This window comes from Vulpes vulpes, chromosome 10, assembly GCF_048418805.1.
Source record: "Vulpes vulpes isolate BD-2025 chromosome 10, VulVul3, whole genome shotgun sequence".
NCBI classification, from domain to species: domain Eukaryota; kingdom Metazoa; phylum Chordata; class Mammalia; order Carnivora; family Canidae; genus Vulpes; species Vulpes vulpes.
The window spans coordinates 35,566,651-35,591,877 of record NC_132789.1 but is presented as its reverse complement, the minus strand read 5'-3'; the positions used below and the strand labels follow the sequence as shown (position 1 = coordinate 35,591,877).

The following is a 25,227-nucleotide window of genomic DNA, read 5'->3' as shown; positions in this document are numbered from 1 at the left end:
GAATGTTCACACAGATGGAAGGCATCATTAGTAATGGAAGGAGGGAGAATTTGAACCCATTCCTGGATGTTCCAGAGCCCACTGGAAGCACCAGGCCAGGGGCTGCCTCGTGTTCAAGTGTGTGTGCAGGAGAGCAGCCCTGACCAAATGTTGCACAGTCTCTGTAGTAACAGAAGAGTGTCTGTGCCTGTTGAGAAAAAAAGCAATGCATGTTAATAATATAAAATTATATATATTTTTGTTTCGTGTGTGCATATGAAGCAGTTATAGGAGAATTTTATATTTAAGGCAATTTTAAAATAACATCCTTCATGTCCAAGTCAAACTTATGTACATTTTTATGTAGGAAAGTGGAAAACAGGGCAGCCCCGGTGGCTCAGCGGTTTAGCACCTGCCTTTGGCCCAGGGCGCGATCCTGGACACCCTGGCTCGAGTCCCACATCGGGCTTCCTGCGTGGAGCCTGCTTCTCCCTCTGCCTGTGTCTCTGCCTCTCTCTCTCTCTCTCTCTCTCATGAATAAAGAAATGAAATTTTTAAAAAAAAAGGAAAGTGGAAACTATTCATTATAAAGACATCGTGGTTTGTTTTTTTTTTTTTTCCAAGTAATTTCTATATCCTTTGTCTCCAAGTGACAAATACTGTGTTTCTCTCTCTCTCTCTCTCGGTGCTCTCAGACTTTTCTCCATATAGTTGGCACAGTTCCGCACATGGTGCTTGTACCATTTAATTCAAATGATACAAGAAGAAAACCATCCTTTAGTCTTACTTTATGAAAAGATTGATGGTTTGTAAAAAACATGTTTTGAAATAACAGGATTGTTTTAAAACTTGAGGCCAAAGTGGAGAATACAAGTTTGAAAGAAAATCCTGTATAAATTTTTAAAATCTTGATAAAATAGAATTGCAACGGAAGTCTTTTTAACAAAAGCAAGAAGTGAATCATTTTATCTTTTTATCTCAGATAATTCAGTGAGAAATTCTGAATAATTCCCTTGATATAATAGAATTAAAACTGTAGTACAAAGATCTAACCTGAAAATCATTTTCTGAGCCTCCATGTCCTTATAAGTAAAATAGGGGTACAACAGACTTACCCAGAATTTTTGCCGAGAGGATCAGCTAATTTTATGGCCTACAAAGTACCTGCAAATAAAAGATTTAAGCGTTTTGTTTGTTTGTTTGTTTGTTTGTTTGTTTAAATAAAAGCAGGTCCTTCCTTCCTTGGTAGGAATCCATTGTACGTTGTGTGTAACTCCTGCTGAAGTCCATAACCTGCTTCTAAAGACCTTGATCTTTGTTATTTGGACTTACATGTGTTAGGGGTTCCACAGAAGTACAGAAAACGGTTGCTACGTGCTGATACCGCATCAGCTAGTATACGGTGGTGCGCTTCTCACTGGCATGTGATGCCCATGGCCATGTGATAAAACTGGTAGCTCCTAAGGATGAAGCCCAGAATGACAACCCTAGGGAGTTTGGTGAGACCAGAACGAATTCGGGGGCTGGTTTTGAGAGGACCTGTAAGTTAGATCTGTATGCTTGCTGGGTCTCCTCTCAGGTGCTCTTGATAACAGGAGACAAGGGGGTGTGTTGGGGGACTTTTGGTGAGGGTCAGGTGGGAGATGGAGTGTGTGTATGTGTGTGTGTGTGTGTGTGTGTACTGGAGGAGGGCACCCACCTTTAAAACAGCTACTTATGTTTATAGCCTTTTGTTTATTAGAAAAGTATTAAGTATCCATGATAGTAAATGTTGAGCTGTAAGAAGGAAAGTAGAAGTGTTAAGTCACCAGGGGTAAGCGACATCCATTTGGTGTGTAGACCTAAACTCTCATTTTCTGGCCATGTATATCTATCTGTGATACAAATATCACAAAACCACGATTAAGCCACATATAGACTGCATAGAAGCTTGCTTAAAATTGGCGATATAGAATATCACTTATATTTTTCCATATGCTTGAACGCTTTCCAAGATGATTTATCGCGGTGTAGCATCGCTCGTTAACGGTGCTGGTTCAGCTGGTCAGTTTCTTGTTGTACATGGCGACTCTTCCCAGAGATGGACAGGTGTCACCTGAGGCCCACAGGTCAAACATCAATTAAATATAATCTCAGCTTTTAATCCCCAAGCTTACACCATGTAGATGTTACGTAATATAAAAGCTATATACATGTACATCTAATATAATCTAATAATCTAGTAGTTTTAACCTCAGGGGTATGTGAGAATTTAAAAAGAGAAGAAAGTCTGTCTTCTGCTGTCGTGCGGCTCAGCTCTGGGATGGGTTAGCAGAGCCTGCAGGTGGCTGGGGCTGAGGGCTGCTCTGTTTATCTTTCATTCTGACCAGAGCTGCTGCTGCCAGCCCGGCTGGATGGATTTCCAAAGATGTAGGCAGTCCAAAGCCCCAGGGAGAGGTGGCTGTCAGGGAAGGCGAAGCCCAGTTCCTACCTGACTTGGGCCAGTGTTTCCAGATAGGCATTGATAATATATTTTTTTTAAGATTATTTATTTATTTATTTATTCTTAGGCAGAGACACAGGCAGAGGGAGAAGCCTCTGTATGGTGCATACCTGTAGACTTTTTTTTTTTTTTTTTTTAGTCATTCATTCATTCATTCATGAGAGACACAGAGAGACAGAGAGAGAGAGAGGCAGAGGGAGAAGCAGGCTCCATGCAGGGAGCCCGACATGGGACCCAATCCCAGGACTCCAGGATCACGTCCTGGGCTGAAGGCAGCGCTAAAATGCTGAGCCACCCGGACTGCCCTACCTGTAGACTTTTTATGCCTATACACACATAAGTACATACATGCAGCAAAATGCATGCATTTCAATTTATTTATTTATTTGTTTACTTACTTTATTTAATTTCAAGTAGGTTCCATGCCCAGCGTGGAGCCCAGAGTGGGCCTTGAACTCACGACCCTGAGATCAAGACCTGAGCTGAGATCAGGAGTTGGACGTTCAACCAACTGAGTCCCCCAGATGCCCCCCAAATACAGGCATCTTACAATGAAAATAATACATATTTCTGCATCACAGACATGTTGGTATCTACAGATCCGCCCCATTCCTTCAGACGACTGCATGGTATTGGGTTGTGAGGAAATACCACATTTATTTATCCAGACCCAATGAAGGATATTTAGGCAGTTCTGCTCTGTAAACAGGGCTGCAGTGAATGTTCTTGAATCAACATCTCGACTCATTAATATGCCTGTAAGCCAGATTCTTAGAAATGGAATTTCTGATCCATAGAGTTGTAGATTTTGGTAAATCATGTCCCATTGCCTTACATAAAGATTATGATGGTCTTAACAAGTTTCTATTCAATTATTTTTGCTTGTGTTGAATCTTACATACATTCCTCTTATTTATCTCCTGTTCCACGCCTTTGGTACGTTTGGTTCCTTTTACCCTGTCACGGACGTTCCCCGGGCTACCCTACACACATCATTTTTCACTGTTGGGGATACACCGTGCCCCGAGAATGGTTGCTCAGTACAGTGATGAGCTTTAGAAACAAAAATCTTTATTTACCACTTTGGGAATAATAAGGTTACTCCAAGTTCACTGCATGATCCTGCTATTCTTGTGGGTCCTGGTTTGATTGATGTTCCTTAGTGGTGAATAGTAGCCATCAGGTGGGAACCTCAGGACTACGAGTAAGTGCTGACGTGCTAGATGCTGGTGGTGATGGCTAGCTCCACATACTCCTTCAACAAGCATTTACTAGGACACTGTTATGCTAGATGTTCTGCTAGTCCACCGAACATTTTCAGTCAAACTGCATATTTTCATGCAAGTATGTATGGGGGGCTTCCGAATAAAAGTTTCTGATTAGTACACAGGTATGTCTTTGAGTATTATGGGTCTTATGCCTGATGGGATTGCTTGGCTCTAATGGTTTGCATGGGAGGGGAGACTGCCCGGGCAAATGGCAAGCTGGAATTGCAGTGCACGAAATGGAAGAAAGCATGCAAGAGAAGCAGGTTTGGAGAGGAATGGGAATTTGGATTTTGGACATACTAAATAACCCAGTTAGGCAGGAGCCATGGTGAATGTCCTTGTGGCTTAACAAATGCCCAGGATGATGTTTAATGCTTGGTATGTGCTTTAATAAAGATTTGGTTTTATTTTGATGAAGCGATTTGGCTTTTATAGATATGTATGATTTCCAGTCCTTAGCTCTTTAGCGCTGGCTCTGTTTATACCAAAAAGAAAAGCTCATTAGGATTATAAATAGAAGATGAATTTGAGCTTGTGTCTTCAGCGAAGACTGTGATGTGCCTGTCGCCCTGCCAGAGCGCGTTGGTAATCTGCTCTCTGAATGCTGATCAACAAGTTCCTGTAATGAACAGGGTGTCTCTAGAATGTACCCGAGATCTATGCAAGCCGCACTTATTTTAGAACAAGGATCTTTTCGTTATGTGTGTAGCTTGACTCCTCTAACGTAGGCGTAGAGCACGATCCAGATATGGGACTGCCGCTGTCATTTTACGGTATGCTTCTGGTTCTCAGAAATCATTTGGAAAGCCATTTTTGGCATTCTCAGTTGCTGAATACCCTCCTAATTGAGAGAGTCTTTTCCCCCAAATGAAGTATATAATTGCCGTTCTTGGTCAGTTTCCAGGTTTGATCTTCATGACTGGTGTTTTGTTCTTTTACAAATTAAATCTGTTTTTGCCTTGCTCCTTGTTTCTCTTCTGTACTGAAATAACCTGTGACATTTGGAAGTTAAATTGTTTGGTCTCACAGTTTACATCTTTAGACCATTTGACGAGACGGTGAAATGCTTTTAATGAGCCCGGCCACCTTTTCAGGTTATGATAACATGATGTTCTCATTGTATGTGAAGCTGACGTTTCCTCAAACGGATTATGTGTTAAGCATACAGAGTCTCAGGAAGAGAAAAAAGAGCATTCCGTAATCTGGGCATTAAAAAAAAATCCCAACTCCAGGGCCAACACCCGCACGTCTGTTCTAGTGGCCAAGCTCTCTCAGGCGTGGAATACTTAGGGACGTGCTGGCCTGACCCCGTGTTGCTTAGGGGTGCCTGTGTTCTCTGGTGATGCTCCAGCCAGGGTCTCCGCCGGGCTGCAGATCCATCTGTAAAGGATCTAGAAGTTCTCGTACTTTCTGAAGTTGTTGGGAAACATCTGTAAGGTCTCCTGTTTCTCACAACGATATCGTATCTCCTACCGCGATACTCTTACAGACCTGATCATGTGCTGCCGAGGAGGATTCTGGTAACTTTGAAAAATATAAACAGCTTAATTTTAGGTGGAAAATGACTGTGTTTATAACTTGGAGGAAAAAAAGTTCCTTTTTTTTTTTTTTTTAAATTCACTATGAATAAATTGCAAAATTTCTTTGAATACTTTTGGTTTCTGTATTGTGGCCTTGACTCTGGATTTTCCCTCTACTTTCTCTATGGCAAAGAAGAAACCTCTCCAAACCTCCTTTTCACACATCACTGGGGATGGCCAGTTCCTTTTGCATGTTTAAGAACGGCAGTTCTGGGGCAGCCCGGGTGGCTCAGTGGTTAAGCATCTCCCTTCAGCCCAGGGCGTGATCCTGGAGTCCCGGGATCGAGTCCCACGTCGGGCTCCCTGCAGGGAGCCTGCTTCTCCCTCTGCCCTCCCCCCTCTCTTTCTGTGTGTGTATCTCTTGTGGATTAATAAAACCTAAAGAAAAAAAAAAAGAATGGCAGTTCTGAAGCCAGCAGGGCTCAACGTCGTTTTCTTCTCCTACTGGAATTGAGTCTGTAAGGAAGGAATGGTGTGGTTAAAGGGTAAGTATTTTCCCATTTGAAAATCCCAGCTATATTTCTTTTTAAGAGATTACTTATTTTTAATGAGTTTCTATGATGTATTTTATGGATCTATTCTCTTTTTATAGGTGGGAAAAATGAGTTTTAAAGAGCATAATCTGTTTATTGTCACACTGTGAGGAATTTGCATTTGAGACCTACACTCTTAGAGTTTGGATACTTCCAACTGCCTTCCTCATTCAGGATTTGTTTTTTTCATTCGTGGAACAGAGATTTATACTGAGTGTCTGCTGCGTACTGAGCACTGTGCTGGCTCCTGGGGACACAGGAGTGGAAAGACACAACAAAGGGCCTTTCTTCCTGGAGCCTCCATTCTGGCTAGGACACTCACTAAGTGGGACGGTGTAGGTGAGCAGATGGTCACAGGAGGCTCGCCTGAAGAGATGACATAGGAGTGGAGGCCTGGAAGTTGAGTGAAAAAGTGTCCCGGGTAGCAGTGAGGCATGTTCAAAGGCCCTGAGGCAGTCAGGAGCAAGAAGCAGACTCGCCTCACGGAAGTGTGCGGGGGTGACACGTGGCCGCACACAGGCAAGAAGGGTCTCGTAAGCCACATGATGACAAAGTGTGGGTTTTATTCTCAGAGTGGTGGGAAGCACTGCAGGACCTCAGAGACGGGCGTCGCATACCTTAAGAAGTTCTCATCTGCCTTGTGGAGAATGCAGCTGGAGTTTGAGTGGGTGGTAAGCGCAGGAGGTCAAGGCAGAAACTCACTGGAAGTGTGGTCGCACGGGAGGAAGGAGATGTGAGTGGATGCGGGATACACTTCAGAGGTGCGATTGACAGAATGTGGAGTTGCTGGGGTTTTAAAAATTATGGTTCTTCTTTATTTTTGGCGACTGAGTAGCTCAGTTGTTTTTAATTGGTGAGGTTGACTTCTTTCTTCCTCCGCATTTGTTGGTTGGCTGTGTGTGTGTGTGTGTGTGTGTGTGTGTGTGTGATGGGCATACTTGTGATTTGTGTTTAAAATCTTTTCTTTAACTGATTTAAGAGTTCTTTGTACTTGCCCTCTGTGACAGATGAAAAACGTTTTGCCCAGTGTCCTGACTTACGAAGTATTTGAGCTGGTGTTTTTATGGTTGTTTGCCTACTGCTGTGGTTCATACACCCACGTCCTGTTTGGGTTCGTGTTAGAGACTTCAGAAATGCACGTGAACTTGAGGGAACACTTTACATATGACCCGTGTGAATTTACTTCTCTGTAACACAGCAAGGTGATGTATGTTTGATGTATGTATTCTCGAGTCAAGAATGTCTTTCATCAGAGAGAAAACTGGTGGTTGTGGGTGGGGGAGGGATGGATGAAATGGGTGAGGGGGGTGGGAGGTGCAGACCTCTAGTTACGGAGCGAACCCGTCATGGGCAGGGAAGGCTCAGCATAGGACGTGGGGTCTCTAGTACTGTAATTGTGCCACGTGGTGACACGTGGGAGCCACACTTGCGAGCGCAGCGTGATGCGAAGAGATGTCGAACTGCTGTGTCCCACCCCTGAAACTGGTGTCACCTTGTGTGTCAGCTGTACCCAGAAGTGTTTTTTTGAAAAGAATGTATTTCACCACATATGAACAACAGCCTTAATGGTGCTTGTTCAGAGCTTCTAATTTTTTTCATCATGCCTTTTGCTTACTAATTTTACAACGTAGGTTGATGTTACGCAATGTTTTTACAGTTCAACTGTCATCACTGATTTGGGTTCATCATTTGCAAGGGTCTGATTTTGTTGCATTGAGTTAAAGTAGCCAGAGAATAAAGCTTATTAAATTGTTGTGTGAGGCAAGAATCCATGTTGAAGTGGTTGCCTTGTTTAGGTGAGATCACAGGGTAGCTCTGATTTGTGGAGTGTGATTCCCCAGAACCAGCCCTGGCCAGGTCACTGATTGTGGGGTCACTAGATGCACCTGAGAATCCAACAGATAAGGTGGAAGGAGTATCATCCCGGGGTTGAGAACGCAGAGAGGTCCTGGTTCTTGCAATTACGAGGCCTCCTTGTATTGCTTGGGCGCAGGATCTCTGTTGGAGGATGTCTCCCACAGCCTTTCTGGCTCGTTCCAGGTGCAGGGCAGTGCATTGGTGGGCTCCGTGCTGCCCCTGGTGGCACTCTCCCTTGGCCCGAAGCCAGAGCTGCAGCCCCTTGCCAGCAGAGTCTGTTCCAGTGCCTGCTATTAATGGGTAAGGATCACCCCTTCTGTGCAGCCGCACTTGGTCCCGTGGACCTCTGGTCAATTGAGGAAGCAGCACAGCTCGGTGGGTAGCGAAATGTATAGAGAAGTTAAATCACTGTGTTGTAAGCCTCAAACTACAGTAACATTGTATGTCAACTCTACTCAAATGAAAACATTTTTAATTTAAAAAATAAAAAGCTCAGTGAAGGTGGGCCCTGGAAGTTTGAGAAATTATCAGGTAGTTAGAATCAAGAAGTCATGGCCAGTGGTGCATAGAGAGACGTTCATGAATGATGGGTAGATGGATACTCATTTCCTAAGAGTTGGTGTAACTGCTGTTTGGGGGGGTGGGGGGTTACTTCAAGCAGCATTTTTGAGTGTGGAGATACAGGAGACCCACACTTGCTTTCTCGGGATCCTTGATTCTGTTTCCCTCCAGGAGACCAGGAGAAGGGGTCCAGGGCAGGAGGCAGGCAGGGGAGCGCGGGCAGCGCCCTCGCAGCAAGGGCTGTCCAGGGGATACATGTGTAAGCGCCATCAATTTTGAATTTACCTCTTTGGATGTTCTCTGGTCTGAAAATAGTTTGCACTCATCTGGCTGTCCACAGAAGTATTAGAAATTTATTTTGGGAGAGAGACTTGAACTTGATTTCTCCTATCTGAGCCTGTGAGTTGTTGCTAATTTTGGAACATGGTGTTACTCCCCAGGGTCACGTTCCCTAAATTAGCTTTTCTTTTACCTCAGTGAGTTACATTTATTTCTGTAAGTATAAGTTTAGAAGAGATGGCGTAGACTTTTTCTCACTGAAATGGAAGAGTTTTGAGTTACGTGGTATTGTGGTATTTCTGATCCTCAGGGGACTGTAAAAAAAACCCCACTTCCTCGTAGATAAGATTTTTTTATTTTAGATTAATCAGGAAACTGTGTTCTGTCCTTTCAGCCTGCTGTCAGTCTGCTACCAACTCTGCTACCACTTCAACACCGTACTATAAAGTAGCTGCCTGCGTAGTCCTACTGCGTCCTATTGTTGTGTGCGGTGATTTGCCCCCACCCCCTGTCTTCCCAAGCCGATAGATGGTTAAAAATGGCCATACTTCTGAGCAGAATTATCAGCATACATCTAAATGAGAGTTTCTAACTACTTCTGGGTGACAGAAGCATTCTGGGAGAGAAGCATTTTAGAAACTGAAATCTTAAACCTCCAGCACGTTTTGATGGTGTGTGAGACAAGGGGGAAATGGACTGGAAATCTGAACTTAGGAAATCTTGGGAAGATGGAGACTGACTCCAAAATGCATGTAAATCTCATGGTACTTTTATTCTGGGTGTTTCTATAGTACTGCCCAGTGCAGCGGTGTGACCCCACTGTCTGGGAGGGAGAGCATCCCTTTCCTTGCAGCCATCTCAGGTTCTCTGGCTGTGGCCCTGTGAATTAGACTGACAAAAGGCAGATTCAGGAGAGAAATGCAAAGGACTTCATTAAGGAGCCTGGCGTGTAGGCAGAGAGCACTTAGGGAGGAGGAACCCCAAGGAGGAAGGAAGGGGAAGAGCTTGGGTGAATACCGCGTCTTAACAGAAACAGTACATTTTCGCAGTGGAGGCAAGACAAAGGCTGAGAGACATTTTGCTTATCTAGGGCAGCAACGCGAGCCAGCGAATCACTACACGGGAAAAGGAGTGCGGGCTGAGTCCCACTCCTCTCCCTGGACTCCCTTCTGCGGTTCCTGGTGGAGGGGTGGGGGCGACCCTTACAGATTTGGGTCCAGCTTTAGGGCAGCTGGGGGCGGGGGGCGGGGCAGAGAGCAGTTCTTGTCTCTGCTTCCTCTCCATCGATCGTCTTCACCTGAAAATAAACCTTCCGCCAAGGCGGCCTGTCTTGGGGTTGCGTGTCCTGTGGTCCTTCATTCCAAGGACTTGGTCTTTGGTCCTCGAGCTTGAAGTCTGCAGTGGCTCCTATGGCTGGGGATGGAAATGCCAGTAAGGGAGGGGGAGGCTGGGGATGTGGACTGGAAGCAGGTGGGGTGGGGAGAGATGGAGGGAAACACGGCCAGGGGGCGACAAGCCGAGGGCACAGCATCCTTCCAGATCTTGCTTCTTCTTTTCCTTTAAAAAAGTTTTTTTTTAATTTTTTTTTTTTTAATTTAAGTAGGCTCTGCATCCAGCGCAGAGCCCAGCGTGGGGCTTGAACTCACGACCCTGAGATCGAGACCTGAGCTCAGATCAGATCGAGTCAGATGCTCAACTGACTGAGCCCCCCAGGCACTGCCGCTGAGATAATTAATATACAAATAATAATAGCAGGAACTTGTATTTTCAGCCATATTTCTTAGACACTTGACTAACGCTTCCATCTGGCATTCGTAGCCCAAGCTCTGAGAGATCTGCTTTCTCCTGCGCCCTCACGAGCTCCTACTACTCACACGTGGAACTCCCTAGATTGCGTGTTTAATGTTTCCACCTTTTCTTTCCGTTTTCCATCTTTGTTTTTTTTTAATTATTTTTTTTTCCAATTTCATATATAGTGAGGTTTTCATATTTACCATGAATTCACAAAGAGCTTTCTCTTTAAAATTCTCTGAATGCCTTTTTGTGCGTGTGCCATTTTGTTCATAGCATCTGTTTGGGGATGTGAATACTAGTTTTTCTTACCATTGTGCTTCCCTACTTGGTCTGTGTCTTCCACGTTCTATTTTGTTTTGCTCTCCAGCTTTCAGATTTATTAGAGCATTTCTTCAAATGTCTGTTAATTTTTATTTATGCATTCATATTTTATTTTTATTTTTTTATATATTTTAAGTTAAATTCGACTTGCCAGCATATAGTATAACACCCAGTGCTTATTGTGAGCATTCGTATTTTAGAGGAAGCACTAAAAATGCTGTCCGGAAGTACTTTTCATGAATCTTGTTTCTGTGGATTTCGATACAAGACAATCCATGTTTCTTCTCTCATAAAATGTCTGGTGTTGAGGAAACATGTACCTGTTCACCTGCCTGGAAGTTTTCATCCTGGCAGCCAGTATTGTGGGGTCCAGGGAGGTAAAGGGTTGGGGCAGGTCTGACTTAGCATCTGTTGGCATCTGTTTTATTTAGTCTCTGTTTTAGTGCAATGCTCCTACTTGCTATCTCTCTCTCTCTCCTTCCCCCTTATTTTTTTTTTTTAAGATTTGCTTATTTTAGAGAACAGTCGGGGCAGAGAAAGAGAACCTCCAAGCAGACTCCACTCTCATCGTGGAGCCGGACGCGGGGCTCGATTCCAGGACCCTGAGACCGTGACCTGCGCTGAAATCAAGAGCCGGCTGGCCGTTCACCTGACAGCACGCCCCGGGTCCAGGGCCCCTGACACCCCTGCTTCTACCTGTGTCGGTGTCCCCCACCCCGGCGGCAGTTCATCTCCCCCATCCACAGAAGACAGGTGCAGGTTCTCAGCAGGCAGAAAGGTGGTGGCTATGTTGTGTGGGGAGAAGCTGGAGGGAACTTTTTTTTTTTTTTTGTAAGATTTTATTTATTTATTCGAGAAACAAATAGAAAGAGAGGCAGAGACACAGGCAGAGGGAGAAGCAGGCTCCATGCAGGGAGCCCGATGTGGGACTCGATCCTGGGACTCCAGGATGACGCCCTGGGCTGAAGGTGGCTCTAAACCACTGAGCCACCCGGGCTGCCCTGGAGGGAACTTCTTAACTGGCCTTTTAGCCAGCCCTCTGTTTATCCCCATGGTGGAAGGTGACTGTGCCACCAGCTCCTCGTCTTTGTAAAGCTTCTGTTCCCTAAACCACACTGCTGCTCACCTTTCCTCTTCATGGGCCCAGTGCTCCTTCCTTGGATCTGCTTCTGTCAGTGACCCACACGCCACCTGCTTCCCGGCCTCCTCCTCGCCTTGCCTTTTCTGTTTTCTCTTTTTAAAAAAGTCCCTGCACAGGCATTTCAGGAGAGGAAAACGCAGATATTCAGTTAGACGGTTTTTTTGAAATTGGCTTCATCTTTTTTTTTTTTTTAAATCTTTTTTTAAAAGATTTTATTTATTTATTCATGAAAGACACAGAGGAGAGAGAGAGGCATAGACACAGGCAGAGGGAGAAGCAGGCTCCATGCAGGGAGCCTGATGTGGGACTCCAGGATCATGCCCCTGGGCCAAAGGCAGGCGCTAAACCACTGAGCCACCCAGGGATTCCCTTGGCTTCATCTTTTGATCGGCTGCAGGTCCGTTCCATGTCCCCCACCTTCCCTGGAGCAAAACTCCCCCGGGGCCTGGATGACTTGGGCTTGGGGGTTTGGAAAAACCTGTCTGTTGCCTTTAAACACACACACCTTCTCCATCGGCCCGTTTCTCATCCCCTCTCAAGCCCTGCTGAATGCTTGTTCTCTCCCCTTTCCTCCCGGGGCCTCAGCCGGTCACAGGCCCGGGCTTTTCCTGCACCTTCTTCAAACATACTTGTCTTTTTTCCCACTGTGTCTTATTCTTTCATTAACGTTTCAACATCCCTTTGCCTCTTTTGTAAAACACCCCCCTTCCCACCCCCCACCCCCCCCCAGCGTCTCCCAACCTGCTTGACTTTTTCAAGTTCATGGTCTGGCAACTTCCTGTTTGTCGCACCTGGCAGGGGTCTCCCTCGTGGTGGATTATTTCCTCATGTGATTTATGATTTTCAGTACTTGTTCATCTTAGCTGACATTACTTTTTCCTTGGGAATACTGTGAACTCTTGCTGGTTGAAAGGTCTCTAAGGGGCTGTTTTGTATTTATTTCTCTTTTGTGTTTGCATTGATTTCTTGGCTTGGGACTCACACTACACAAGTCATGTGAGTTTGGAGTTTGCATTGTTGTGTGCTGATTTCACGGGCCCAACTTTTCCAGTCTTAGAGCGATTCTTTTTTAACTCAAGGGTCTTGGTTCCTGTTGCCTGCCTGGATCTGGCCTCAGGCCACGTCCTCTGCCCTTGGATCTTAAAACCCCAGCCCCTGGCTGCTAGGGTCCAAGGCTGGCCTCCCTCTGGGCTCAGTGTATTGGCTTGTGTCTTTCCCACTCAGGCTTTGAGATGCCTCCTTTTTTCATGCATGGGAAGTCCCCTTTCTGTATTTCAAAGCCCATATGGTATTAAAATTCCAGCAATTATATTTATGTAGGTTTTTAGATGCTTGATATACAAAAGAGGTACACATCACTGGGTCCATCGCTTTGCATTGTTTTTTATTCATGTGTTCAACAAACATCTATTACGTATGTACTGTTTGTTAGGCTCAAAAGATTCAAAGGCAGATGAACTTAGGCTTCCTGAAGGTGGTAATCCTACAAGGACGAAAATTGGGCGGGGGGGGAGGGGATGTGAAGGGCCCTCTGGGCAGAAGATACAACATGGGAGGTACACAGTGAATGTGAAGGGAAGTCCTACCCACTTGGGTATGAGTATAGCTCAGGTCCACTGTTTGTAGGGAAAGGCCATAAAGTAAGGGAATACTGGAGGCAGAAACTAAACCAGAAGCCGATGGGGGGCCTTTCCCAGCTCCTGGGGGCAGGTGAGATCACCGCTGCACACCCGGGCTGGACAGGAGAGCCCGTGGAACTTGCACACACTGATCATATCCCAACATTGCCAAGTGCTGCTGCAGTGAGTCTGTGTTCAGAGACCATGGAGTAACCAGATGAATATTAAAATAGTCCTGCTGGTTTCAGACGTTGGCAGCTATTAATCAGTTGAGTGGAAATAGATCATCTTCAGAGTTTCGGTAATTGGGTTCTAAGAATGAAACCCCCGGGGAAAGCCCTGGTGACAGCTGTCACGGGCGGTCTGCGCGGTCTTCCTTACTGTAACGACAGCAGGGCAGAGTTTCCAAACGGTCTTTTACATTTGGCTGTAGATACCTGGGTGAGCGGGCATCGGAAACCCAGGAGAGGGTAGAATAGTGTAGTTGTGGTGGTTTGTTGTTGTCTTCTCTCTGGCAAGACGGGAAGTATCTGGACTGGAATCTCTTGGTGCGCTGGGGTTGAGATTTCAGCTTTATCCTTGTGGATGATTTGGCTCCTCTCCTGGCCCGTTCTTCAGACATGTGGGAAATAGGAAGGACTCGGGGGCTAGTTCCTACATACGGGAGGCAGAGGTTCCAAATACGTGAGGAATCCGCAAGCCCACTTGTTATTTGGAAAGAAAGCTAACATAGGACGTGTCTGTGCTCTACAGTGCAGCCTCTGTGTTTAAAAACATAGAATATGCTTGAAGGGAAAATAACCCTTCTCTAAACACAAGCAGTATGTGTTTACTAGAGAAATTAGAACGCTGAAAAAAAGTGAGCAGAAAGTTAGTTTACAAAGGACAGAAGTTCGTGCCTTCCAGCATTCTTTCTAGTGAATAGTTGTGACACAAGTGTGTTTACAGAAATGGTATTGTTATCTTTTGTAACCTGTTTGGCAAAAGTGTAGCTATGTCTCACTACAGCTCTACAAATCTAGTCTGGTCCTAGAGGGGGAGGCTTGTGTTCTGTGGTATGATGCCTTATTTAATTTTCCCTATTGTTTGTCTTTCAGGTGGTCTTTTTAATTTTTGCTGTAATAAATGATTCTTTGAATTTTCTACTTACTAAATGTTTATATTCCGTCCCAGGATGACTCATATTGGAAGCTCAGGGTGTGGGAAATGGAATTAGCGGGTCTCGCTGGTGGTGTAGGACTCTGCTTGAAATGGATTGGCACAGTTTTGTGTTCGATACCACCCGAGCAGGACCAGAACCATGATACCTGTTTCAGTTGGCATGGCTGGTTTCTTGTCGTTACGTCCTGTGTGCTACTTTTGTCAGCCAAGACTCCTCTCTTTTTCCCTTTGGAACATTGGAGTCTACCAAATTGGAATGGGACATTTTGGAGGGGCCGCATAAAGGGAGGCTGTCGGTTTGTTAAGTTCTAGGGCAACTGCTGAGAGAGAATACACTCCAGACACTGTGCAACCTAGGTCTCGGCCATCGAGACACAGACAAAGGGTGGGGGGGCGAGAAGGTGCCACCACCTGAGGCTCTCCTAGAGGCCTGCATGGATCCCTAGCCCTGCCCTCCTCCCGTCTCAGCAAAATCAGCCAGCGTAGACCTCGTTCTAAGGGACGATTTTGTTTGCCAGTCAGTCTGACTCTGGAATTGTGAACACTGCGTGTCAGAGCAATGTGAAATAAAAGGACCATGGAAAGGTTCAGGCATCAAAGCTACATACAGTTTCTTCCACTGTAGATCGACGTTATTAATATGCAGGTCCTTCAGCTGAAACTGTGCAGTTGTTGTTCCAGCCATTCTTTTCTCTTCAGATAAATACAGTTTTGTGAACTCTGCCTATTTAGGTTAACTCTTTGTGTGTTAAGTTGCAAAAAAACAAGACAACAACAACAAAAAACTATAATTAGATTGGAGGGAAGCATTCAAGTGTATTCTCCACATTGGGCTGGAGAAGAATCGAGTACCTGTCTCCTGAGTGTTGCAGCGGGCTGCCTTCCCTAGAAGGTCCATTAGGTTACTGTGGCTTTTTATGGAAAGTTCTGGGATGTTAAAGACCTTCATCTAGACTTGCAGTGTTTACAAAGAGGCAGTTCGTGTGTTTCAAAACAACAATGTCGATTTCTTATTCGTGTCACTCTTTAACAAGGCACCACAGGTAGTTTCGGGTTAAAGGTCTGAACTCCTACACATTCATCAAATTCTGATCTTGCGCTAAGTTGATGATTTGAGCTAGAAGACCAGAATCTCCACGTTACTTCTGCTTTTGTTTCTAATTTGGTGCAAGAAGCAGAAAGTTCAGCGCACAGAATGCTTCTAAGACTAATTTTGCCCACACTATTTTCTCCTCTCATTCACCACTGTCAGCATGTAGAAACATCTGGAACTTTGCTGTAGTTTCTTCACTGACACGGCAGGTAAGTGCATTCAGTCTTGGGTTCATCATGTGCCTTAAAAAAATAGTCAAGACTCGATTCTTAATTTCATGGCATATATTTTAAAAGGTTGACGAAGGATGGAACTGGAGGGTATTATGCTGAGTGAAATAAGTCACTTGTCCTTGTCGGAGAAGGACAAACATTATATGGTCTCATTCATTTGGGGAATATAAAAAATAGTGAAAGGAAAAAAAGGGGAAAGGAGAGAAAATGAGTGAAAGTATCAGTGAGGGTGACAGAACATGAGAGACACCTAACTCTGAGAAATGAACAAGGGGTAGTGGAAGGGAGGTGGGCAGGGGAGTGAGGATGACTGGGTGACGGGCACTGAGGGGGGGCACTTGGTGGGATGAGCACTGGGTGATATGCTATATATTGGCAAATTGAACTCCAATAAAAAATAAAAAGTAATAAAAATAAATAAACAAAAGTAGGTTCACATGACAAGAATAAAATAAAAGTTCCACAAATCTTCAAAGAATAAATTACATTCAGTATACTAATTTCTTATATTTTTATGTATCACTCTGTGTTATCCAAAGCACTGTCGGTTGTGCATAAATTCCCTAAATTAATGCAGTAAGCAAATGGAATAAATTGTTCCATTATGGGAGACTGAGGCAGTAGGATTAGAATAAGGTCCAGAGCAATTAGTAGAACTCAGATTTTCTGAGCAATTGCTCCATAGTTGTGCTATGCATTCTGTGGTGTTTTACTTCTTGAAAACTTGTGTTCATTGTTAAATTGTGTGGTATTTTTTTTTTGTTAACACAACAATGCTTATTTCTAGACAATGCCAGACGATAAGATAATATAGTATGTGCTTTTCAAGTAGGGATAAATGCATATTCATAAGTGATTTAGTTATTTTGTTTGGTTAATGTTTTGTTTTCATTACCAGGATAATTGCTTTAACTTATATTTCTGGTTCTAGAGAGCTGGCTTTGATAATCAACCGTAAATAGTTTATAGTGTGTTGTGGCATATTATCTGATGGCTTTTATAATCTTAAAGCTTAAAATATCTATACTAATAATTGGACCCAAATTGTTTTAGCAGATTTATTTTTCACTTAGTTGGGGTCTGATAGAAAACCCTGCTGGGTTTGGAATCTATAATGAGTATGTGATGTCATTTCTGCCCTTAATCCTACAGGACTCTAAATTTTTTTTTTTTTAAGACTCTTAGACTCCCCCTCACCTATGTTCACATCTGTGAGGTTGTTGGGTATTTGCAGCGGGTGGCTCTGGAAAGCATGCTGGGTTTGTCTCCCTCCAGGACAGCTCTGCTACATAGGAGAGTTTAGGTGCTTCACAACCCCACTGGACTTCACTTTACTTATACATCCGAAACTTGGGGATGAACAAGCGAGCCCTCCAGCCCCTCTTCCAGTGCTCATAATTGGATATTGGGGAGTGTAAAGATTTTATTCTCTTACGGATTCTGAGTTCTGAGGACCAAGTCTGAGTACTTGAGCTATGCAGTATTTATTAACATTCTCCCAGTAAGGGATTGAGGGTGGCTTTTCTGGACGAGGGTGGGGGTGGTAGTAGACATGCTGCAGTATATTCCATTCCTTTCTATTGTAGAGGGAGAGTGTGAGGCCAGGAGGAAGTCACCCTCCCTCCTCCCCTCCCATGGCTGGGCCCTGGGGTCCTGCCTTTGACCAGTGGCCTTTGAGGTGCTGAGCAGCTGCCAGGCAATTACTTCCAGAGAAATGGCCTTTTCCCCTTTTACATGATTTTGGAATCGTCTGCACAAAAATAGCATCTAGGCCTTTATATTCAAGCTTCAAAGCTTGCTTGAAAAACAAAGGTTTATTTTCTCATGAAATTTGGAAGGCTGTTTGAACTCGTGTGTCGGAATGATTGGGCTTTTAAAAGTGCCATTTGGAAGGGGCAGCTTCAGTCCATATTCAGGAGATGTCACCGTGGGCCCGGGTGGGGGTCAAGAGGAAACAGGAATAACAAGAACAAGACCTACTTCTTGGAGTGGTTAATAGCTTTCATTCCTTTTCCCTGATCAGATCCTCATGGCAGGAGCAGCCCATGGGAAGGGGTGTGGGGTTAAAGCCCTCTGCCAGGAAGGGGGGTGGCCGGGTTGGGTGTCTGTTGCAGGCTTCTCGACCCCACGGCTGGCGTGCTCTGCGGCCCCGGGCACTCACATCAGTTATAGTACATGGTCGCCGACCCCGGTGGTGTCAGGATTCAGGGAGGAGACAGGACTGGGAAGGACCCAAGGACTGAGGGCAAATTGGGAATTTGTTGGAGAGCGCTGGATGGAGAAGGCCAACCTGGGGAGAAGCACTGGGATGGTTTAAGGAGCGAATCATTTCATTGGCCTGGTTATCAGAGGAGGCCACTGACTGACCTCCCTGTCTCTTTGGAGTCCCTCCAGCTGTCAGAGGCTGCCCGATGGGCTCGTTCTGTAGGTCTTTGTTCCTTCCTCCACGTGGGAGTCTGGCCCCATCTCATCTCCGACCATTAGCTGTTTTTCTGTTGTAAAAGTGATTAAGTCTTCAGAGGGGAGTATCTGACAGTTTGCTCATCAGAGAGGAGTGAAATGACACGTTGGCATCGGTCTGGTCTCTGTGGTTTTGAGGGGTAGCCCCTCCTGGCAGACTTCCACATCGGGCAGGGGGAAGGGAGGAGCCCACGGGAGGAGCCCTTTCGTGCCCTTGGGCCCGGACATTCCACCAGGAGTTTTCTCTGGAGTTCTCCTAACCACTGCAAGATGGGCAGGTTCCCTTGCCGGTCCTGTCACTCTGCTGAGGACTATTTGGGGCGAGGCCTGGGCTGTGACACCAGGAGATCACCTTTCTTGCAGGACTATTGGGCGGGACTTCCACTCAGCTTGTGTCTTCTTGTCCCTGGGCGGTACTAGTGACGACCCAGGCTCCTCTGTAGGGCTTTTCAGTTGGCCAGCGGTCCACTTGGGTTTCATATTCTCTCTGAAGACCATCTACCTTATTATCCTCCTCAACTCCAAATTATTTTGAAGCAGTTTTCAATGTCAGTAGCATTTCCGGTAGGATTTTTCTTTTGAAGCGTCTCATGTTGACAGATGTCAGGGACATTTCCTGAGATGTGAGCACATGTAGAGGGAGCACCTCTGAGCCCTTGCGTTGTGGATGCTCAAGACAGTAGCTCATCCGCAGTTGCTCAGGGTCTCCTGGGCGGGTGCAGACGGACACGTAACACAAGGCAGTGGAACAGAAGAGAACACCCAACCTTTGGGCAAGGCTTGGAATATCTTGAGCTTCGTGGCCATTTCATTGATTGTTATTTGGATGGGGAAATGGGGAGTGGACATCCATCCACCCTCATTCTGGTGTCTGATTCGGGGTTCTGTGGAGCTGAGTTTGGGCTTTGAAATTGAAGACCTGGGTCTTGTTTGTGTCGTTAGCTCCCAGTTGAGCTCCATCGGGAGTTGACAGGAGTCACTGGGGAGGAGAAGTGGTGGCCAGGAGGACAGACTCCTGTGAAGTCCATTTGAGAAATCCTGCTAACCAGTTTTGTCACTGGAGGATTTTCTGGGGCTTCTAACATGCTAATGCGTGCTGCTGTCTCTAGGAGAAGTTATAGTTTACCGTTCCTAGACAATTTGGATTTTTCTTTTTTTAAGCACTGAGCATTTTATCAGATTATTTTTCTACAAGGCACACTTGGAAACACGGCCATCACTGGTTTCTAGCCACTAAGCCTACAAATCTGTGCAGGTTGTTTTTATAGTTAGCACAGCATTCATCTTTCAAGGAAAAAAAAAAGCCCACTCTTAGGGTGTTTTCATCGTGAGATAAAATAGACAGTAACTATTGGATAGGGTAGAAAATTTGAGAAAGAACAAAGGATATGGATCAGCAGACTCCTTTTGGTGCTAGATTTATATACGGTTTTTAAAATACTGACAGCAGCCCCACAAGGGGGATACTGACTGTTGCTGCCTTTCCAGACGAGAAGGCGGAGGCTCACCCAGCGGGTTACCCACGGGAGATGCTGAGTCAGATTAGGGTCTTCTGCTGACAGCCTACTCGACTCAGCACAATGATTGGTATAGATCCAGGTCTTTGTTCCTGACTCTACGTGTTGTTTTAAATTATAAGGGATTGTTAGAAAAGTAATATGTGCTTAGTAGAGAAAAACAGGTGGGAGAGAAGTAGAGAAAAAGGGAGTCGGTATTTTTGCACGTGAGACTGTAAGTCGTCAGACCAGACGGTCTCAAACTCAGCCTTTCTGTGACTATCCCGTGTATCTGAATGCCGTGTGGTCCGTCCACCTGAAAGCCTTTCTCCACCGGGACCAGGGCAGGCGGGGCACAGTTGCCACGGTCTCAGGCTGTCTCGGGCCGCAGGTAAGCACGGAGGGAATTGCGGCCCCACAGCACCCTGGCGCCCTTCGCCGGTAAGCGCCTTGGTCCGGCTGTGCGGCAGGCCCCTTTGCGATGACCCACTGACCCGTTCCTGGTGTGTTGCCTCCTGCCCGCTCAGGTCACGAGCCGGCCGGGGGGTGGGGGACAGGCCGGGGCGCCGTGCCCTGCAGGGACTGCCACGGAGCCCCCTCCTGACTGTGTGTCTTGCCTCTGCAGAAGGAAGACGGCGGGGGCGCCATGAGGTGAGTGCCCGGAGCCGCCCCGCGCCCCTGCCACGCACGTCCCCCCACCCCCACCCCCGGCATGAGGCCGGCCAGCATGGGTGCGCCGCCGCGGGACCGCTGACCCCCGCCCGCTGGGACCATGAAGGAGGTGGAGTACTGGTCCCCCAAGAAGGTGGCAGACTGGCTGCTGGAGCACGCCATGCCCGAGTACTGTGAGCCCCTGGAGCACTTCACGGGCCGGGACCTGATTGGCCTGACCCGGGAGGACTTCGCACGGCCGCCCCTGTGCCGCGTGTCGGCCGACAGCGGGCAGCGGCTCCTGGACCTGATCGAGACGCTGAAGGTGGAGCAGCACATGGAGGCGCACAAGAACGGCCATGCCAACGGGCACCTGGGCACAGGGGCGGCCGGCCCCGGCCCCACGGGCAGCTTCGGTCTGCAGGCCAAGCCCAATGGGGTGCCCAACGGCTACAGGAAGGAGATGATCAAGATCCCCATGCCGGAGCCCGAGCGCTCCCAGTACCCCATGGAGTGGGGCAAGACGTGCCTGGCCTTCCTGTACGCACTGTCCTGCTTCGTCCTCACCACGGTGATGATCTCGGTGGTCCACGAGCGAGTGCCTCCCAAGGAGGTACAGCCCCCGCTGCCGGACACTTTCTTTGACCATTTTAACCGGGTGCAGTGGGCCTTTTCTATCTGTGAAATTAATGGCATGATCCTCGTAGGACTCTGGTTAATTCAGTGGCTGCTCTTAAAATACAAGTAAGTAAAGCGGGAGTGCTGGGACTGGGACTGGGGGCGGTGGGCAGGAGGTCTTCCTGGCGGACGTGGACACCTGAGACACACTGTTTGGAGGTGAGCGTGATCAAGCAGCAGGGATCGAAGCCCACTAGCTCCTTTTTAAATTTTCATTGTTATTTTTTTAAACCGCTTGTCCTGGGAAGCCCACCAAAGCCCCGGCAGCTGTAAGGAAATACTGGTGTTCATTGGCTATTTTGCACAAGGTTCATAGAGTGATGAATGGGCTTATTGAGACGGTGTTGTTCTGTTTTCACGAGGAAGGAAACTGCCAGAGAGCACAGGCTGTGGAGTCTCAGATAAACTCCCCAAACTCGGGGTCTTTGGCCCACCAGATAAACTGCTGAGGGTGGGCCTGTGCGCCGTCCCACAGGCGGTCAGACAGCGGGCCCCTCAGCAGTCGGTATGTGAAGACGTTCCACGCACACACAGCGTAGAGCAGCGATCCCAGAGTGCTGTGGGTGCTCGGGACGTGGGTGAGCCTGCTGGGCTGTCCACCCTCTGGAACGTGTGGTGCTTGAAGTACCATGTGGCCGTTCCACATGGGTTTCTCGGGATTCTATGTGGATGCCTCCTGTTAGGGTAATAGGGAGCCAAGGTGGCTTTCCCGCCCCGGCTCTGCACCCAGTACAGACCCCTTGGGCGGGCCCTCCTCGTCGGGGTCTGCATTTCCTGATTGTGGACATGGTTAGGGCTTCCAGCTCCATGTGGGAGCTGGCAGTGGTCTCAGGGAAGCGCACTGTGTCCAGTGGACCGTGGTTCACAACCCACAGTACAGTTGAATGTCAAGGAAATCATCTTGAATCAGGAAAACAAAACACAGACGGAGAGTCTGCTAAACTGTATCCGCAGACCGACGGGTCTTCTTCCTGCTGTGTTTTCACCTTGCAGTGAGGTGTCCCCCGTGGGACGGAGTGCAGCACCCGGGTGCCGGCATGCGCCGTCCCACCTTTTATGAAGGAGCCGTTTAGGTGGGCGTGTTCACCGTGGGGTTGGTCTGTCCCACAGCAGGCTGAGTCTGAAGCAGAAACCGCGGCCTGGGCTGCGTGTGATCTGACGGGAGACTTCGTGGTGGTTTGCTTGCTGAGTTTTAACAGACTTACTGGGTAGACTCTTGAAATGGGAGATGCTCAGAATTTACTAATTACTTTCAGCTGCCAGATTTCATATCTGCCTTTGACTTTCAAGCCATTTCCCCCCCCAAAATCCCATTAGAAAAAAATGCCAGCACAGTTTGCTTTACAAAGGCCGGGTCAATTCAAGTGACGTTTCCTGAGTTTTTCCTGGTTTCTGTTGTTTTGTGTGTTACGAATTTGTTTTCCGATTTTTCATAAAAATTCGCACTTAAGCAGTTTACTGCCCCAGAGGACGACCTCGTGTATCAATCACACGATGTACACGTTCAGATGTTTCACAGAACTGTGACTTTTATTCATTTTATTTTTTTTTTTAGAACTGTGACATTTAAATAATTTAAATTTTAAATTGTTCTAAGAAGTGTCCTCACCATAGGGCTTACTTCTTTAGGTATATTACTATTTATGTTTCTCTTAGCTGGGCCTTCTCAAACCGTTTCTCTTCAGGCTTTGTGATGTCAGGTTTTACTGGTACTGTGGTCATTTGTGTTTTGGAATTAAGCTCCTGCAGTGAGCAGCGAATCTGCTGATCACACCTGGGGCAGACCTAAGCCGGTGCCGGGGTGCAGGGCCGCCCGGGTCCCCGCCTCCGCCCCCACCATGCTCCACTGTGCTGGGTGCTGAGGCCGAACCTCCTAGTCTCCGGAGCTCATTTTTCTCAACACGTAAAATAAGGACCTCCTAGTCTGGAGGATTTCCCTACTGTATACAATGCCGCAGAGCATTCTGTGCAGGATATGCCCCCCTGAGGAATCTTGGAAGTCTTCTCTGAGGACCCCTGTTGGCAGGGTGGGGGCGTGGGAAGGGGCGGCCAGCTGTTGCATGAGAATCTGGCCCCTGGCCTTCTCCTGGGTGCGTCCCTGGCCTCCCGCCCCGGCCTCTGGAGGCCCCTCTTCAGCTCCACTGACGTGTAATGAACTCACTCCCCTTCCCTGGGCCTCGTAGGGACTAAAATGTTGTGTAGAGTCAGAGAGACCCCCCCCCCCCCAGGTGTTTGCTCTCGAGATATGGCAGTTCTGTTGGGGAAGTGGATCCTTCTAGCTACGAAACGTTCTGGGTTCGAGCTATTCTGGGTGAACAGTGCTGACGGCTGGCTCTGCCCGTGCCCATCCCTCCCGATCCTGGGCCCCGGTCCCCAGCCTCCACCGGGAGCTTTACTGCTCAGGAGCCCTGTTCACACAGCTCCTCAGAGTGAAGCCTGCTGGCCCCTAATTCCCAAGGGCCATTCTACTCGTACCTTAAGAGTCTCAGAGCTCTTAAAGGAATCAGCCCATCCGTTCTTGCTTCTGTGTCTTCCACTTTTTTTTAAAGATTTTATCTATTTATTGGACAGAGACAGATGGAGAGGGAGAGAAAGCACACAAGTAGGCAGAGCAGAGGGCAGAGGGCAAGGGAGAAGCAGATGCCCCATGGAGCAGGGAGCCCCATGTGGGACTCGATCCCGGGCCCCCGGGGTCACGACCTGAGCCCAAGACAGATGCTTCACTGATGGAGCCCCCCAGAATCAAACTGTAGAGGATGATTTATTAATTGAGAAATGAGATCACCAAAGTGTGGGCAACATGCCCCAACAGCAGGCCCTTCATCCAGATGGAGTAGGTGGTAGGAAAGCTTGAAGCTGAATTTGAGATGCATTGTATCCACTGAGATACGTTGTATTCTCCTGTTGTCCTTGACTGTTAAATGTTAAGTTTTGGTCATTTACTTAGAAATTTATTTTTTGCCTCCTTTCCTTCTTAACGCATCCCCTCATGTTAGTACATATGTATGTTTATACGTATACGTACATTCACTGTGGGGTTTCCACGACACTGCAGAGCGGAAAGAACAAGAACGCCTGTCCTCGAGAACTTTCTGATTGTTAAAATTGTAAATAATGTCTCCCCATTACAGTTGGACTTTCAAGCCACTGCCTAGGAAAAATCCCCGGGAGTCTCTGCATTTGGGTCAGACTTCACCGCGAAACAGGTATCCCTTGTTTTCAGAAATTGTGATAGAGAATACATTGACCTCACGGGTTCGGCAGGGGCCCTCTGTGCACGGTGAATCTAGCCGACCCGGCAGCACCGGTGCGTGACTCGGGAGCCTGAGCTCAGGCAAGACGTGGCGAGCCCCTGACAGAGAAGGCCGCCGAGGAGCAGGACTGTGGGCTCCCCCGGGAGCTGCCGGAGAAGGTGCTGTGACACTCCGCAGTCACAGGTGTCATGAGCCCAACTTGTCCTGTACCAAGTTACTGTGTTGGTCTTCCAGCTTCTCCCCTCTGGGTGGGCAGTGGCGTTTCCTGGAAACCTGCACCGGCTCCTTTCCTTTCACACAGGCAGCCACTGTGTCCTGTCTGTCCTGACTCGTTCTTTAGCTCTTTCCACTCACACTTTGTGCTGAGTGTGGGTGCCCTGATGGAGGCCCTGTCCCTCCGTGCGCCGTTCAGGCTCCTTCGTGATCTGGCCCCTGGACTGCCCCACCTCGTCTCTAACTCCCCCGCTCGCGTCACGGAGCTTTCTACTTGTTCTGGATGGTCTCCCTCACTGCTAGGTTCTAAGTCCCTCGGGGGAGAGGATCCATCCCGCTTGTCATTCATCCATATGCCCCACCACCTGGCACAGACACGGCCACGTACAAGGTGCTCGTGTAAAAGTCATCTGTTCCTTGAACTTGTCTCTACTGAACCACCTTCCGGGTGCCTGGCACTGTGACTGACCCCCAGGGGTGCTGCAGGGAGCAGAGACCCCCGATGTTCTCATGGAGCTTCTGTTCTGGACAGGCAAAGCAGGCAGTGGACGGATGGACGGACGGATGGATGGAT

The 25,227-nt window shown here is 47.3% G+C and overlaps 1 protein-coding gene across 27 annotated transcripts in view; it reads left to right on the top strand.

Moving 5' to 3' along the window:
* SGMS1 (sphingomyelin synthase 1) overlaps window positions 1–25,227 on the top strand; it is a 245,826-nt gene that overhangs the window by 190,620 nt on the left and 29,979 nt on the right. For 17 of the 27 annotated variants that reach the window (XM_072723551.1, XM_072723562.1, XM_072723556.1 and 14 more), the window contains 2 exons: window positions 20,483–21,252; window positions 24,318–24,392. In XM_072723551.1, the coding sequence (XP_072579652.1) occupies window positions 20,630–21,252; window positions 24,318–24,392 (698 nt within the window). In that variant the 5' untranslated portion in view covers window positions 20,483–20,629. Of the gene's footprint in view, window positions 1–11,157; window positions 11,408–15,832; window positions 15,878–20,482; window positions 21,253–24,317; window positions 24,393–25,227 lie in introns of those variants that run through there. The other 10 variants (XM_072723569.1, XM_072723572.1, XM_072723570.1 and 7 more) reach the window with 3 other exon arrangements.